This window comes from Agrilus planipennis, unplaced genomic scaffold (assembly GCF_000699045.2).
Source record: "Agrilus planipennis isolate EAB-ADULT unplaced genomic scaffold, Apla_2.0 scaffold113, whole genome shotgun sequence".
Taxonomy (NCBI): Eukaryota; Metazoa; Arthropoda; class Insecta; order Coleoptera; family Buprestidae; genus Agrilus; species Agrilus planipennis.
Window position 1 is genome coordinate 893,397 of NW_020442452.1, and position 14,104 is coordinate 907,500.

The 14,104-nt window shown below is 38.7% G+C and overlaps 1 protein-coding gene across 1 annotated transcript; it reads right to left on the bottom strand.

Moving 5' to 3' along the window:
- Positions 1-407: 407 nt before the first annotated feature.
- Positions 408-6,968, bottom strand: LOC112906431 (rhamnogalacturonate lyase-like). The gene is made up of 3 exons (XM_025980531.1): positions 6,882-6,968; positions 4,158-4,423; positions 408-863 (listed from the first exon to the last, which is right to left on the bottom strand). The coding sequence occupies exons 1-3, from the start codon at positions 6,937-6,939 to the stop codon at positions 423-425; spliced, it is 765 nt and encodes a 254-aa protein (XP_025836316.1). The 5' UTR covers positions 6,940-6,968; the 3' UTR covers positions 408-422.
- Between the last annotated feature and the right edge of the window lie 7,136 nt (positions 6,969-14,104).

Sequence of the window (14,104 nt, forward strand, 5' to 3'; positions counted from 1 at the left end):
CTGGTACAAAACATGGACAGTGGGTGCGGCGGAAAAGGAAAGGTTAGAAACGTTCGAAACGTGGTGTTAGAGCGGGATGATGAGGATACCGTGGGTAGAGACGGTTAGAAATGAAGAGGCATTAGAAAGAGTAAGAGAACAGAGGACTCTATGGAAATCAATAAAAAATAGGCGGGATAGGTTGGTAGGACACCTTCTCAGGCACGAAGGTCTAGTCACGGACATTTTAGAGGCAGAAACAGGAGTTAAGAGTAGAGGTAGACCTAGATTAGATTACTGTTCGCAAATAGCTAAGGATGTGGAATGTTCCAGTTTTAGGGAAATGCGAAGATTCGCTCAGGATAGGAAAGAGTGAAGGTGCGTTTCTTACCAGCCTTAGGACTGACGACCTTAAGATGATGATGATGATTATGATTTCTAATTCAATGATAGCTAACCTGTTTAAATGGTCCGCCACTGACCCACTCTTTGCGTGTCTGTAGTACAGATAGCCCAATGCTATCGCCATAAATACCGAAAACGGAGTTAATGCCTTCATTAGCCGATATTTGCTGATATTTTGAATAAACCGATCCGTCTGGAAACATATAGGTCCAGTCCTGTACAGACCGCGCCGAGTCAATGGCTTGCTGGGTGGGCATAGGTCCTGACCTTTTTCTTTCTACGCTATAGTACTTGAATGGGTCTGCATTGGCCCTTATCGCCCATCTTAGCTGACCGGCAGTGTAACCATCTCTCTTGTACTTGTGAATGGAATAGTAGTAAAATAAGGATGAATTCTTTTCAAGGACCAGATGAAACTCAAAGTGAATTGGCCAGTTGCTTGTGTTCTTGTTGATGAATGCCAGGTCGATCAAGTCAGCCTGAATTATTCCAAGTATTATTATCACTTTTTAAATAACAATTAAACGGGAAATATTTCAACATTGTTAATTGTGTTTCATTTAGATGATCAACTTCTAAGCAACTTGTTATTAACAATTATGTAATTGAAAATTAAATCAGAAATAAAATGTTATTTTACAACTTGGTATCGTCAAATACTTTTGATGTTAAATATTTTATTTTAATGAAATGAATTCATTGTTAATCGTGATGCCTATTTATACATTTTTCGCTAATAAGTTCATCATTTCAACGTTAAATACATTCTGGCTAAAATATCTAATCCAGTTCAACTGTTCTATTATTATTCTTTATGTTCAATATGAGATTACAGAAAAAAGCACTCTAAATATTTGTAATGCACGTCTTGCGATAATGAGATATACAGGCAGTCCTGGACTTACACCGTTTCGATTTACGTAGTTTAAAGTTACGTCTAACAATGCTTTGACACAATTTCTCAAGCATATGTCAATTGTTTTGATTTCCGGCGTAGCAAAATTCACTTGCCGCGAGGTCAATGTCCGTGGTATCGGCGGGGCGCGGTATCGGCGAGCGGGGATTTCCCCGCACATGCTGCTGATTTTGTTTAATTAGTTCAGGGACAACGGACAATCAAGACGTAATACATTAGTTTTTTTGCATCTTTGACAGTTTTTGTTTTTACATACGTATTTAAGTGAATCTTAATCTAATTATGCCACCTAAACAAGACAGTAATAGTAAAGTGAAGAAAAGAGTGAGAAAGACAATTACAATGGAGGTTAAATCTAAGATTTTAAAACTCAATGATCGCGGTTGTCCGACTTCATCTATTGGACTAGAACTTAATTTATCACGCACGACCGTACAAACAATATTGAAAGATAAAGAAAAACTCCTAACAGCTCTACCTTCTGTCTTTTTAAACAGCACTATTATAAGAAAAAGGAATGCTTGAATTTATGAAATGAAAAAACTCTTGTACACTTGGATTCAAAATTAAACTCAGCGAAGGGTTCCTCTCAGTTTGGCTATTATTCAAAATAAGGCGCTGAGTATCATTAACACACTGCAAAATAAACGTGGCGAGAATAATAGTTAAGAAACAAAATATTTTTCTGCCAGTCGCGGATGGCTCATGCGCTTTAAAACGAGATATTCGTTACATAACATTTGAGTGCAAGGAGAAGCTGCTAGTGCCGATCATGTAGCTGCTCAGAGTTTTCCTGAAATATTAAAGGAAATTTTCGAATGTGGAGACTATTCGCCTAAACAAATTTTTAACGTGAACGAAACTGGTTTATTTTGAAAACAAAATGCCTTCTCGTACTTTTATATCACAGGAAGAAAAAGTGGTTTAAAGCGGCTAAAGATCGTTTGACGTTGTTATTGGGTTCGAATGTTGAAGGTGATCTTAAATTGAAACCCTTTTAGTTTATAGATCTGAAATTCCTCGAGCTCTTAAAAATTACGTGAAGAGTACTCTTCCAGTTATATGGAAGGCTATTCCAAAGGCATGGGTTACATCAATACTTTTTAAAGAATGGCATTTTATACCTGAAGTGAAACAGTACTGTTTAAACAATCAATGGCTTATAAAGCTTTACCTATTTTGGACAATCATGCCGGCCATCCTGTACGTATTGTCGATATCGATCCTTAAATCAAAGGTTTGTTCCTGCCTCCAAACACCACTTCGTTGTTACAGCCGATGGATCAAGGAGTTATAGCGTCTTTTAAGGCCTATTATCTCAGGAGAACTTTTTCATAGGCTGTAAAGGCTAATGAAAAAGATGGCATAGGTTTGAGAGATTTTTGGAAAAGTTATAATGTAATGCGTAAAAAATATTGCTGCTTCATGGGTTTCTACAGATCAACCAAATATCGATGATATCATAACTGACATTGTTCATTTGGCTAACCGTTTGCCTGACATTGCAGTTACTGCTGATGATATTGATGATCTGTTATGCCCACATTATCAAGAAATGATTGATGAAGATCTCATTGAATTGGATGCACAAGTACAAGAGGAAGCAATCGAGTCACAAGAAATAGCTTTTTCTATTAGTAACTCTGAAAAACAACTTACACTAAAAAAACTTTCCGTAGCCTTTGCAAATTTGGAGAATGCCATGAAGTTTTAATGTTAATAACAAAATTTGTGCAGCCTATCAGTGTTACCAAGACCTGTATGATAGCAAGAAGAAAGAAGCGAAGCAATCTAGAATTGATAATTTCTTTAAGCCAAAAGTTTAATTTATTATTTCTCATTACATATTTTGATTATTAAAGTTTTATCATTATTATTAAAATTAATAACACAAATACCAAAAATAACTAGCAATTTCATAAGTACATATATAATTATTTTAAGAACTTACTTTTGATAATAAAGTATGTACGTATATCCTTTGTTATAAATGCAGTTTTTTTTTTTAATTTTGAGTCCGTGTGGATCCTAATCCTTGAGTTTTACATGTAAACATATGAAAAAATATGTTTCGACTTACATCGTTTCGATTTACGTCGCGTATTTCGAGAACCTAACATGCCGTAAGTACAAGGACCGCCTGTATCTCATTATGTGGAAAGTTAAATCATCGATTTAAGAACTACAAACTTCACATTCTCAAATTCAGAAAATTACCATAAGCTGCAGTATCGGGAATATCTTAAGAACACTCGGTATAGTAATTTCTTAGTTTACATTTAGGAATAGTAAGTATAGTCGTAGGAGTTAAGTATGAAAGAAAGGGAATGTAGTAGATAAGCCGTTGGTCCCTTTGTTGCAGCAAAGGGTGAAAGAAGCAAGGGCCCTTTTCGGCAAGGAAAGCTAGAGTCGATTAAGAAGTCGGGGTAGAAGGACGTTTGTAAACTGTGTACATATTCATTTATTAATTACAAAAATCCTACAAAACTTTAACCTAAATTGAGAGATTGTTAGAAAAAGGTATACTTCGTTTACTTTCTGTAGCGATGTGACCTTCAGTTTGACCGGCGCAAAGTAAAAAAGAACAACACTAGGCCAGAAAAAAGGCTTTAACGCTTATATTCGACTCGTACTACTATTCATAATTGAATAAAACTTTTGGCAGGTACTGTATGAAAAAGTATGTTTAATGAACAAGAGTCGAGAGTATAATAAGCTTTTTTCTCCCTACCTACGATTTTGCCAGCGCGCATCCAAGACATTGGAAGGGGCATATCGCTACAGAAAGTAAAATATATTTTCGATCATTTAACATTCTGTAAAGCTTTGTATCTTACATTTCAGTGGCGGTACTCACATTTCGTGTAATTTTCATTTCTCCCACATCAGGCCCGGTTGTCAATCCCTTGCCGTCAACACTAATAACGGCAATGTAATAGCCAGAACCGCCTCTCAGTAGGTTGGTTGATTTTATATTAGTATCAACACGAGAATTATAATAAAGTGCAGTGATCTGACCCTCTGCTTTTTTAATAGTCATTGATAGCCTTTCGTTTTCGAGTACTACATCATCGCCGTCGGTGACACATAGGCGTTGGAACGATTGTTTGTTGCATTCTTGACCTTGGCAATGGATTGATTCAGTTAAATGCAACATTATTAAGAAAAAGTAGAAAAACCTTTTATAGTTCATAAACTACCGAATGGAAATCACAGTCGATTTGTTTAGTTCTGACTGTCATAACGAAAATCAATTAATTTACATATAGACCAAGATTAAGAATAATTTTCGTATCTATAGTCCCTTGAGTGTAATTTTGCCGGTTTTGGATTACAACGTTAAAATCGTAAACCTTTTACTTTATTATTTACTGATGGAACAATAAATTTACTAATCCGTTTACCTACCATAAGGAAGAGAAAGATGCACTCATCTTTCCCGGCTAGTGGCAGATATCGGACACTGTTAATGTGCGTGCGTCTTTCTCTCTATTTAAATAGCTGTAGAGTTTGATATCTTTTTTATTACTATATCAGTAATTGCTTCATCAATCTTGAATAAATTACAGTGGTGTTGACAAGTTTTGCACATTTTACATATTTGATATGATTTTTAATAAGGTGAATAAAAGTAAACACTATTAATCTAATTAAAAGTTTATAAAAAAAGTAATTCTGTTTGAATATGAACCCTTTATAATAGAAACTAACGACGATTCAAGGGATTCTGAAGAAGTTGAGTAGTAAACTCCTACATTTTCTTTATATTGTTTATATTTTTTTCTATGAATAACTTTCAAAATCTTCATTTATTGTACTCTAACGTTTGACATTTTCGGCATGTATATTGTAATTATGTTACTTAAATATTCAATGAAAAGAAGTAACTTTGTTGATTTGCTTAAAAATCGTATTAGATATCAGTAAAACTTATCAACTCCACTGTAATTTATTCAAGATTCACGAAAAAATTGATAGTATAGTTGGTTGCCGTGACTTCACGACCAGTGTTTTCTCAACGGTTTTTGCAGTAGTGAATAAAACTTCAATATAAACACTATGTCCAAAAACTTTATTTACAACAATTTACTAACTTTTAAAAATGAACGGATAATAACTAATGTATAATGAAGTAACAAAAACGTAATCGGATAAGTTGAAGGACAAAACCTAACCTAAAATTATGCGACAAAGAGTTCGCAGAAACAAGTATGGACAAAAACCCAACCGGACAATACCCTGCCTTAAGCAATTGAATTCCCAGAACCTGCGAAATATGGACAGAATGTCATAAAATTAAATGAGGGCGAGTGCGACCGCTTATATTGACCCTATCCATTGTAGTTATGCTGACATTGTAATTATATGAGGGGCACTATTTGGATGACATTCTATAAAACTATTTCTTGTAATTTTGTATGTAGGTATTCCTTTAATGTTATAAACTAAATTATATTCAAAGTTAGTGAATAATACTGAGCGATAGAAATAAAATATAAAATTAAAACTGCAACAATAGTAATAAAAGAGATAAATTACCGCAATGTTCGTTACCTGCAATTAGGGGAAGAGCAAGATAAACGTACCTTTCTCTTCCTTGTGGTAGACATAGGAGAGAGGGGAGCATGACGGGGACGCGAGGCACGACGGGTCCACCCATACTTATAAAAAACTACACGCTCTAGATGTGTTTTGTTTTCGCTAATAGGTAGCCATATTGTATCTATCTTTAGTTTGACAGTGATCGGCGGCTACACTGCGCGCGTTTGATTTGCAAAAAAAAAATTTTATGTAATTTTGAGTGACTATGAATACGCTTATAAAAAGGTAAGTGTTGATGTCGCTATTATCATATATTTATTTTGTTTTTGCTGATAAATTACTTACTCATACAGCTTGTGGCGGTGCAGACGACGCCAATACAGAAGAAATCCACATCTGCTTCTACTGTGACGCAAAATAAATAGGTACCCCATACTACCCCTACCCTGGGGCACGATGGGGTTTTTATTATAGTTTAAAAAAATTAAAATTATATAGTCATATGATTATTTATGTCACTAAATTTTATGTCAAATGATGATTAATAAGTAACCAAAGAGTTGTGATTAATTTTAATTAATAAATACATTGCGTTTATTATTTTACTGTGTATTTTCGTAACGTCCCCATTATGCCCCTCTCTCCCCTATAGGTTAGTAGATTAATTGTGCTAGTAATAAATAAACTAAGATTTACAATTTCGACCTTATAATCCAAAACTAGCCAAATTTAACTTAAGCGACTATACGTAACTAGCTACCTTTATTTAAACCGAAATGTTTTGTAATTTGAAACACCTTCATCTCATCTCATATTTACAACAGTAATAAACGAAATCGTAGTGACTATGTAACTGGGTTTCATACATTGCAAAATAATAAATGAACAAATACACGACTAAGGTTGTCAAGCAGTATGGCGACTCAGCTTAAATGCAACAAGCTCACATCGGAAATAAGATTCTCATACAATTTGTTTGCTCAAATTCTGACCTTAAAAATTGACATTCTCGCCATAATAGCATATTTAAATAGCTTACCCGATGAACTATGAAGAAGCAGTAAAGCCAAAGTCGCTACTAGGTATTTAGTAGACATTTTCGGCAGAATAACTATTGAGAATTGGATCTTCAATGTATTTATGTCCTAAATATGAAGATTGATTAATTTGATAGTACTCGTTTAATTAAGAAACACTTGACATTATCTAAATAACGATAATGCTGATTTTGTTGTCATGCTGCAGTTGAACCGGCTAAAGGTGCAGTTAGAGGGAGTATAAAAATTAGTATTCACCATAGTCTTGTAGGCAGTAATTAGATTATTATTGACATATTTTACCATCGTTTTAAATTTTAGTCACCTGAGGAAAGGTTTCATTTTTTTAAGAACAATACAATAAAACATTTCGATACTTTTACATCTTGACTAGCTCTTTCTTATTAAAACGAGACTGGCATAATTTACTCCAATGAAATGAAAAGGGCATGTTGGTTGTAGTATCTGTTCGGCTACTTTTATCATTATGGATTCATTATATNTTGATAAAAATCGTATTAAAAATAAATAAAGAGATAAAAAACAATCAAAAATGTTATAAATTTATAAATTTCATATGTAGGTATACAAATATGTGTTTAGTGTCTTTTAAATAATTACTAATAAAAACAACAACAAAACACTTATTAAACAATTAACAAAATTTAGGCCTGGATATAAGCTGCGAACAGCATGACTGCAGTCTAGGGAACTGAAGGTAGACCAGTTTCTTTCAAAATTTGGGTGTTTGTGATGAACCACGGATAGTTGAGTGCGGAATGGAGAATCCGCATATAAGTGCCTTAAAGAATTTGTAGGCGTAGGAGAAAATGCTTCTGATAATTGCATTGAACGCACCGATTTTTATTTGATGGGAGATGGAGCTGTAGTTCTTAGGCTTTCACGGTCGGCGTCTATCGATGCTGTGTTTTCTACCGAACTTTTTGGCCGTGGTCCGTGGAATATTGGTTTTGAAGACGTTTCGCCGTTCTTTGCTGACGGCATCTTCAGTGGTGACTGGGAACGTCATCAGTTACGACTCAACACCTGCTTAGTCACTACTGAAGATTCCATCAGCAAAGAACGGCGAAACGTCTGAAAAAGCAAGATTCCACGGACCACGGCCAAAATGCCCGGAAGAAAACACAGCATCGGAGATGGAGCTGTTAATGAAGCAGGGTATGAGGGAGATAAAGGCGCCTGGGGTCTTGGCATGGGTGGCTAGGATGTACTTTCGCCATGTCAGTGTTCTATCAAAGACGACGCCGAGGTAACTGACGGAGTTGCTCCATTTGATGCGATCGTTGTTAACGGTGATGGCGGGAGGTTTTTGGATCCTATGAGAGAAAAACATTACTTCCGACTTCGCCCCCTAAATTGAGAATTTCCATCTTCGGTACCAATTTAGTAGCAGAGGTAGAAACTTATTAATTCCTGCGAAGCACTTGTGAATGATTCGGGCGAAGGTTATGAGGGTGATGTCATCGGCACAGACAGCTATGACGATCGTGGGATAGGACAGCATGTCTGCGCAGAAAAAGTAGAACATAAGAGGTGACAACTTGGAGCCTTGAGGAACACCAGCAGTGACGGGTTTGCTTGGGAATAAAGCAGAGCCAACGTGGACACGGAGGGTTCCGTCAGAGAGGAAGGAACGGATAAAACCGATTAGGAAATGTGGGGTGTTGAGGGCGATAAGTTTAGTGATGAAACCTTCGTGTCAAACTCGATCGAAGGCTTGCTGAATGTCGAGCAGAAGCATGGAAGTGTGAAGGCGCTTATTTAGGTTGTCAGAAATGTGTTCGGAAACACGGAGAAGGTGATGACTGGTGCCGTGCTGTCTGCGGAAGCCGTGTTGAAAGTCGGGAAGTAGGTTGTTTCGTTCCACGTGGTCGAGAAGCCGGTTCAAAAGGATGGACTCAACTGCTTTGCACAGCCAACTGAGCAGGCTAATAGGCCTGTAGCTTGAAAGAGAGCCGAGGGGGTTCCCTCTTTTGGGAGGATAGATGACAGTGGCTTCTTCCCAGGTCTGAGGGAAAAGGTGGAGCCGCATGGTAGCGTTTGTGATGTCGCAGGATATGGTTATCTGTTAATCGCAGAACTTTTAGGACACCATTGGGAATTCCGTCCGCGCCGGGGGATTTTCTCTTTTTAAGAGATCGGATGGCGAGGGGGGATGTCTGTTTAAAGTCGGAAACAGTTTGGACGACGTTTTGGGAGGCGACGTTAATATGCTCCTGAAAGTCGATAAGATCAACAGGGCGGGAAGTGGGGAGCACTGGAGACAGAGGGAGTCTGTGAAGATTGCAGCTTTTAAACGGCCGGAGGTGTAGGGTTTCGTTTCTAAGAGAGCGCATCACTTTCGAACTGCTTTTGGGATGTGTTTCGGCCTGAGCGTGATAATCGCAGAAGGTGACGCTATGGAATTCTGTTAGGCAAGTTTAAAGTTCTCGATGGAGGGCGTTTAGCTCGGCACGGTGTGCGGGAGCACGGTGTTTTTGCCACAAACGGCGGGTTTTGTTTTTCCATTTGACGACGGCCAGAATGTCTGCGGGAGGTGTTTCTCTAGGGAGGTTGTGAAGGGTTAGATGACGCTGGTGATGTCGTTTAAAAGTGGATTGACAGCTTTATCGAGTTCCGCTATTGTGCGAAGTGAAGTGCACTTGAAGGAGGATGGTTCGAGAGTGTAGTGGAGCTGCAGCCAGTCAGTGCCGCATGTTAGAGAGACTTCAATGTCAACTGCTTCTAATGAATTAGTAGCTAAAGAGATGGGCCTGTGTTGTAAAGAGTTCCTAACGATGATGGATACACCACCGCCTCGGGGGTTTTCGTTGTCCCTTCTATAGGATGTGAAGTTTGGTACGAAAAGTTTGACTTTCTACAATAAGTGAGTTTCGATTTCGGTGATGCAGGCAACACCGATTGACTGTTCCTCGAGGAAGTGTTCGAGTTCAGTCAATTTACCTCTACTGCTATGAGCATTCCAGGTAATTACCCGAAGATTATTTGGGTGAGCGTTTTTATCCATAGGTGGGTGTTTAGAGGGCGGCAATTATGACCTGGAGAATCCTGTGAGTGACGACGGATGAAGTCGTTTAACGTAGCGAGCTTGGACTGCAGCTCGCTCGCTAGGGTTAAGGCTTCCCTAATGAAAGGTCCCTCCAAAAGTGGGATGCTATTGGGGGTAGCCATTGCTAGAATGGCTAACGCACTGGAGTGAATGTACTCTTGTTTTAGTCGTGCTGATATACGGTAAAGAGAAGAAAGTTAGGTTGGATTACGTTATGTGGTGGTGTGTAAATTCAGAGGGACATTGCGTACTCACTCCCAAAGAAAGGTTAGTTAATGTTTAAAATTAAACAATAGAATTGGTTTACTTTTACCTACTGAACGGCTGGGGTACTGCTGTTAAATCTGTAAAATAAATAAGAATTAAACTCAAAGGTTGTTTTGGCCGTGCATACGAAGGTTGGTCTTCGAAACGCGGCGCAGATGTTCTAGCGTTTCATCGATAAAGTCCTGCGCGACTTAGTCTCTTGTTACGCGTACATCGATGATATCCCAGTTGCCTCGTCGTCTACACAAGAACGCCTGCAGCACCTGGAAATACTCTTTAAACGCTTACAAGAGGTAATCAACCACTCCCAAAAAAGGTCAACATTATCCGCAATTATCTAACTCCGCAAACCATAAAACAGCTGCAACAGTTCATGTTAAACTTTTATTGTGGGTTCATACCTAAGGCTGCTGTTAAATGACCAGCTGTGTAACAATGTCAGGGGTAAGATGCCGGTTACGTCGACACCAGAGACAACGGCTGCCTTCAGCGATTGTAAAATTGCCCTGGAAAATGCAACTTTATTGGCACACCTCCGTATCAATACAGCAACGCCTTCTTTACCGACGCATTCGACACCACTGTAGGGACCGTTTTACAACAGAATAACATAGCAATAACGACTGCAAACCGCTTGCTTTCTTCTCCCGATAGCTCAGTGCCGCCGAACGTAAATACGTCGTCTATGACCGTGAGCTTCTTGCTATCTACGAAGAGATCCGTGGGTGTAATTTTACCTACACAAACAATAGCAGCCGGTCTAACAACAGAAGAGCCAGCCCCGAACAATATTGTAGGTCAACAAACCACGACCACTGCAAACGCGTTCAGGTGGAAGGGTTTGTTCTTCTGTGAACTAACCACTGGTGGGGGGTGCTATGATGGTTTTTGCCACACTCACCCCTGTCAGTCTTGTTTTTTTTTGTGTTTATTGTAATTTACAAGTTATGTGGCTCAACGGCGTGAGACCGACGTTAACGTCTGCTTGCATGTCGGTGGTATGCTTGCTTCTTGTTTTATTTTTCTTTCAAGTCATTAATGTATAACACTTTTTAGACACTACTTAGTACTCTAATTTTCGAAAAAGATTGGTTAAAGGTATAACGTCTTTTCGATCAATTTCTCTTTATGTGTGGAGCCCACAAAAGTAATCACCAGAATATGAGAGTCTTTTTCTGATCAAATATAATGTTAATTACAATTTACACACTTACAACATCGCAGAAGAAATTTTAGTTTCGCATGAGACACATTCGTCTTGATAACAAAAACACTTCAGGTCTAAGGCTAAATTCGGATAAGTTGGGTGCAATACGTGAACTCTTTACGAACATGAACTCTAATCTGTTCAAGCATTGCAACCATTCAACTAGACAGATGAAAAATTAGAAAATTTTGTGGGAAATGCTGTTTCAGAGTGTATATACCAAACAGACACAATCGCTCATCATCATAAGGTTGTCAGTCTTAAGACTCCACTAATCTTCGCATTTTCCTAAAAGTAGAACATCCCACATCCTTGACTATTTGCGAACAATAATCTAATGTAGGTCTACCTCTACCCCTTCCAACTCTTGTTTCTGCCTCTAATATGTCTGACTAGACCTTCATGCCTGAAAAGTTGTCCTACCAACCTATATCTACTATTCCTTATTGATTTCCAAAGAGTCCTCTGTTCACTTATTCTTTTTATAATACCTCTTTATTTCTAACTCTCCCTACCGGCGGTATTCTGATCATACGCCTGTAACACCACATTTCGAACGCTTCTAACCTTTTCTACTCTGCCGTGCCCACTGTCCACGTTTTGTTCCCGTACAGCTAGAGGTTTATGTTGAAATATAACCAGAAGCACCATTTTCTTTGATCACTAGGACTGTTGCTCTACTAGTTAGTCTCTGTGAGCCTCTGAAGGTATTGTCTTATTATTATTGGAACATTTTGTAAGAATAGGCCCCCACAACTTACAAAAGTTCAAAGGTCAAGAAAAAGCAAGTATGTTTCCCTTAGGTATACAACGGTTTCTCATAGACCCCAAAAGAATAAAAATGTACTGGTTTTATCAACAATGCACCCAGACAATCATATTGATGTAGCAACAGGAACCTCAAATTACAATTTATTACAATAAAACAAGAACAACAGTCGAAGTGGTGAACATGCTATGCATAGAATAGTTAACTAGTAAGTAATAATAGCATGTCTTATAGTTCCTAATCTGCAAATATGGCTATCATAATCATCATAGAATTGCTTAAATTTAAATCGCCAAATTCGAATGAAACACGTTTTTTCGTTTTATAGGGATAAGTTGATTTCAATTTTACAAAAACATATTATCATTTGTTACACGGTTTGTCTATTTATATATTTTTCGCTACTATTAATTAAAGATACTTTTGCATTTATATTATTAATGCATGCGTTAGATAAATCATAATAATTAAGATAAAATGATTGAAAATAAACTTACAGTTTTCCTGGCGAGCATTTAAAACAAAAGAAGAGTACTTTCACTCCAATGCAGCAGTGGCCACCCCCCAAGAGCCCCGCACTCTTGGAGGGACTTTCCCTTGCGGAAACCTTAACCCTGGCTAGCGAGCTGCAGTTCAAGCTCGCTTCGTTAAACTTCGTCCGTCATCACTCACAGGATTCGCCTCTAAGCTCCATGTGTGAGGATATAGTGTCCGGTACTTCTTCCGCTCCTTCCCAGATTCACTCTAAACCAGCACCACCCTCTGTTACCGATGACTGCTTCACTGAAGGAAACGAATACCCTTCCTGTCATCGTCTTCGTCAACGTTCACTGACACTGACTCGGAAATGGAGCAACCGAGTCAAGGCTCTAAAGCTCCCCCACTCATTGTTATTTACCAAAAGTCACTTTGACACAAATAATCTTCGAGTTAATCTGGAATGCTCATAGCTCTAAAGGTAAATTGACTGAACTGGAACACTTCCTCGAGGAGTAGTCAACCGGTGTTGCCTGCATCACCGAAACTCACTTATGGCTGAAATTCAAACTTTTCGTCCCAAGCATCACACCCTACAGAAGGGACCACGAAAATTCTCGAGGCGGAGGCGTAGCCATCCTCGTCAAGAACTCTTTAAAACACAGGCTCATTTCTTTGGCCACTAATTCATTAGAAGCAGTTGGCATTTACGTCTCGCTAACTACTTCCCCCCCCCCGCCCAGCTAAATCTATCGGGTAGTCACCTCCTCCTGCCGAACGTATCGACGATCATCTCAATCCCAAACACGCCTCCTGGGGCTTTCGAAACACTAATAAAAAAGGAGGCCAAAGCCCTCGACCTCAACCTTGCCGTTGAAGCGCCCCCAGATCCTACGTATCTTCCCGTCCACAATCAATTTGCTGACTTTCTTGACATCTTCGTCTTAAAAAATGTCACTCTTACTGCCGATCCCACTGTTCTCGACGCCCTAAGTTCACAACACCTTTAAGCCCTAATAGAAATCGGCCGCCCAACCCTGAACCACACAAACCTTACAAATTCGGTAGATTGGCTACATATCCACTACACTCTCGAAACATCCTCCTTCAAGTGCACTTCAATTCGCACAATAGCGAAATTCGACAAAGCTGTCAATCTCATATTAAACCAGATCACAAGCGCCAGCTCTCCACGACCCTCCGCCCCTTGTCTTGCCATCGTTAGAAAAACAAAACCCACCGTCTGTGGCAAAAGCACCGTAATCTCGCATACTCACGCAACAGAATTTCGTATCGCCACCTTCGACAACTATATAGCCCAGGCCGAAACTCAACCGAAAAGCAGTTCGAAAGTGGTCCGCTCTCTTAGAAACAGAACCCTACACCTCCCGCCGCTAAAACAAAATGGCTGCGTATTCACTTCAGATGATGAAAA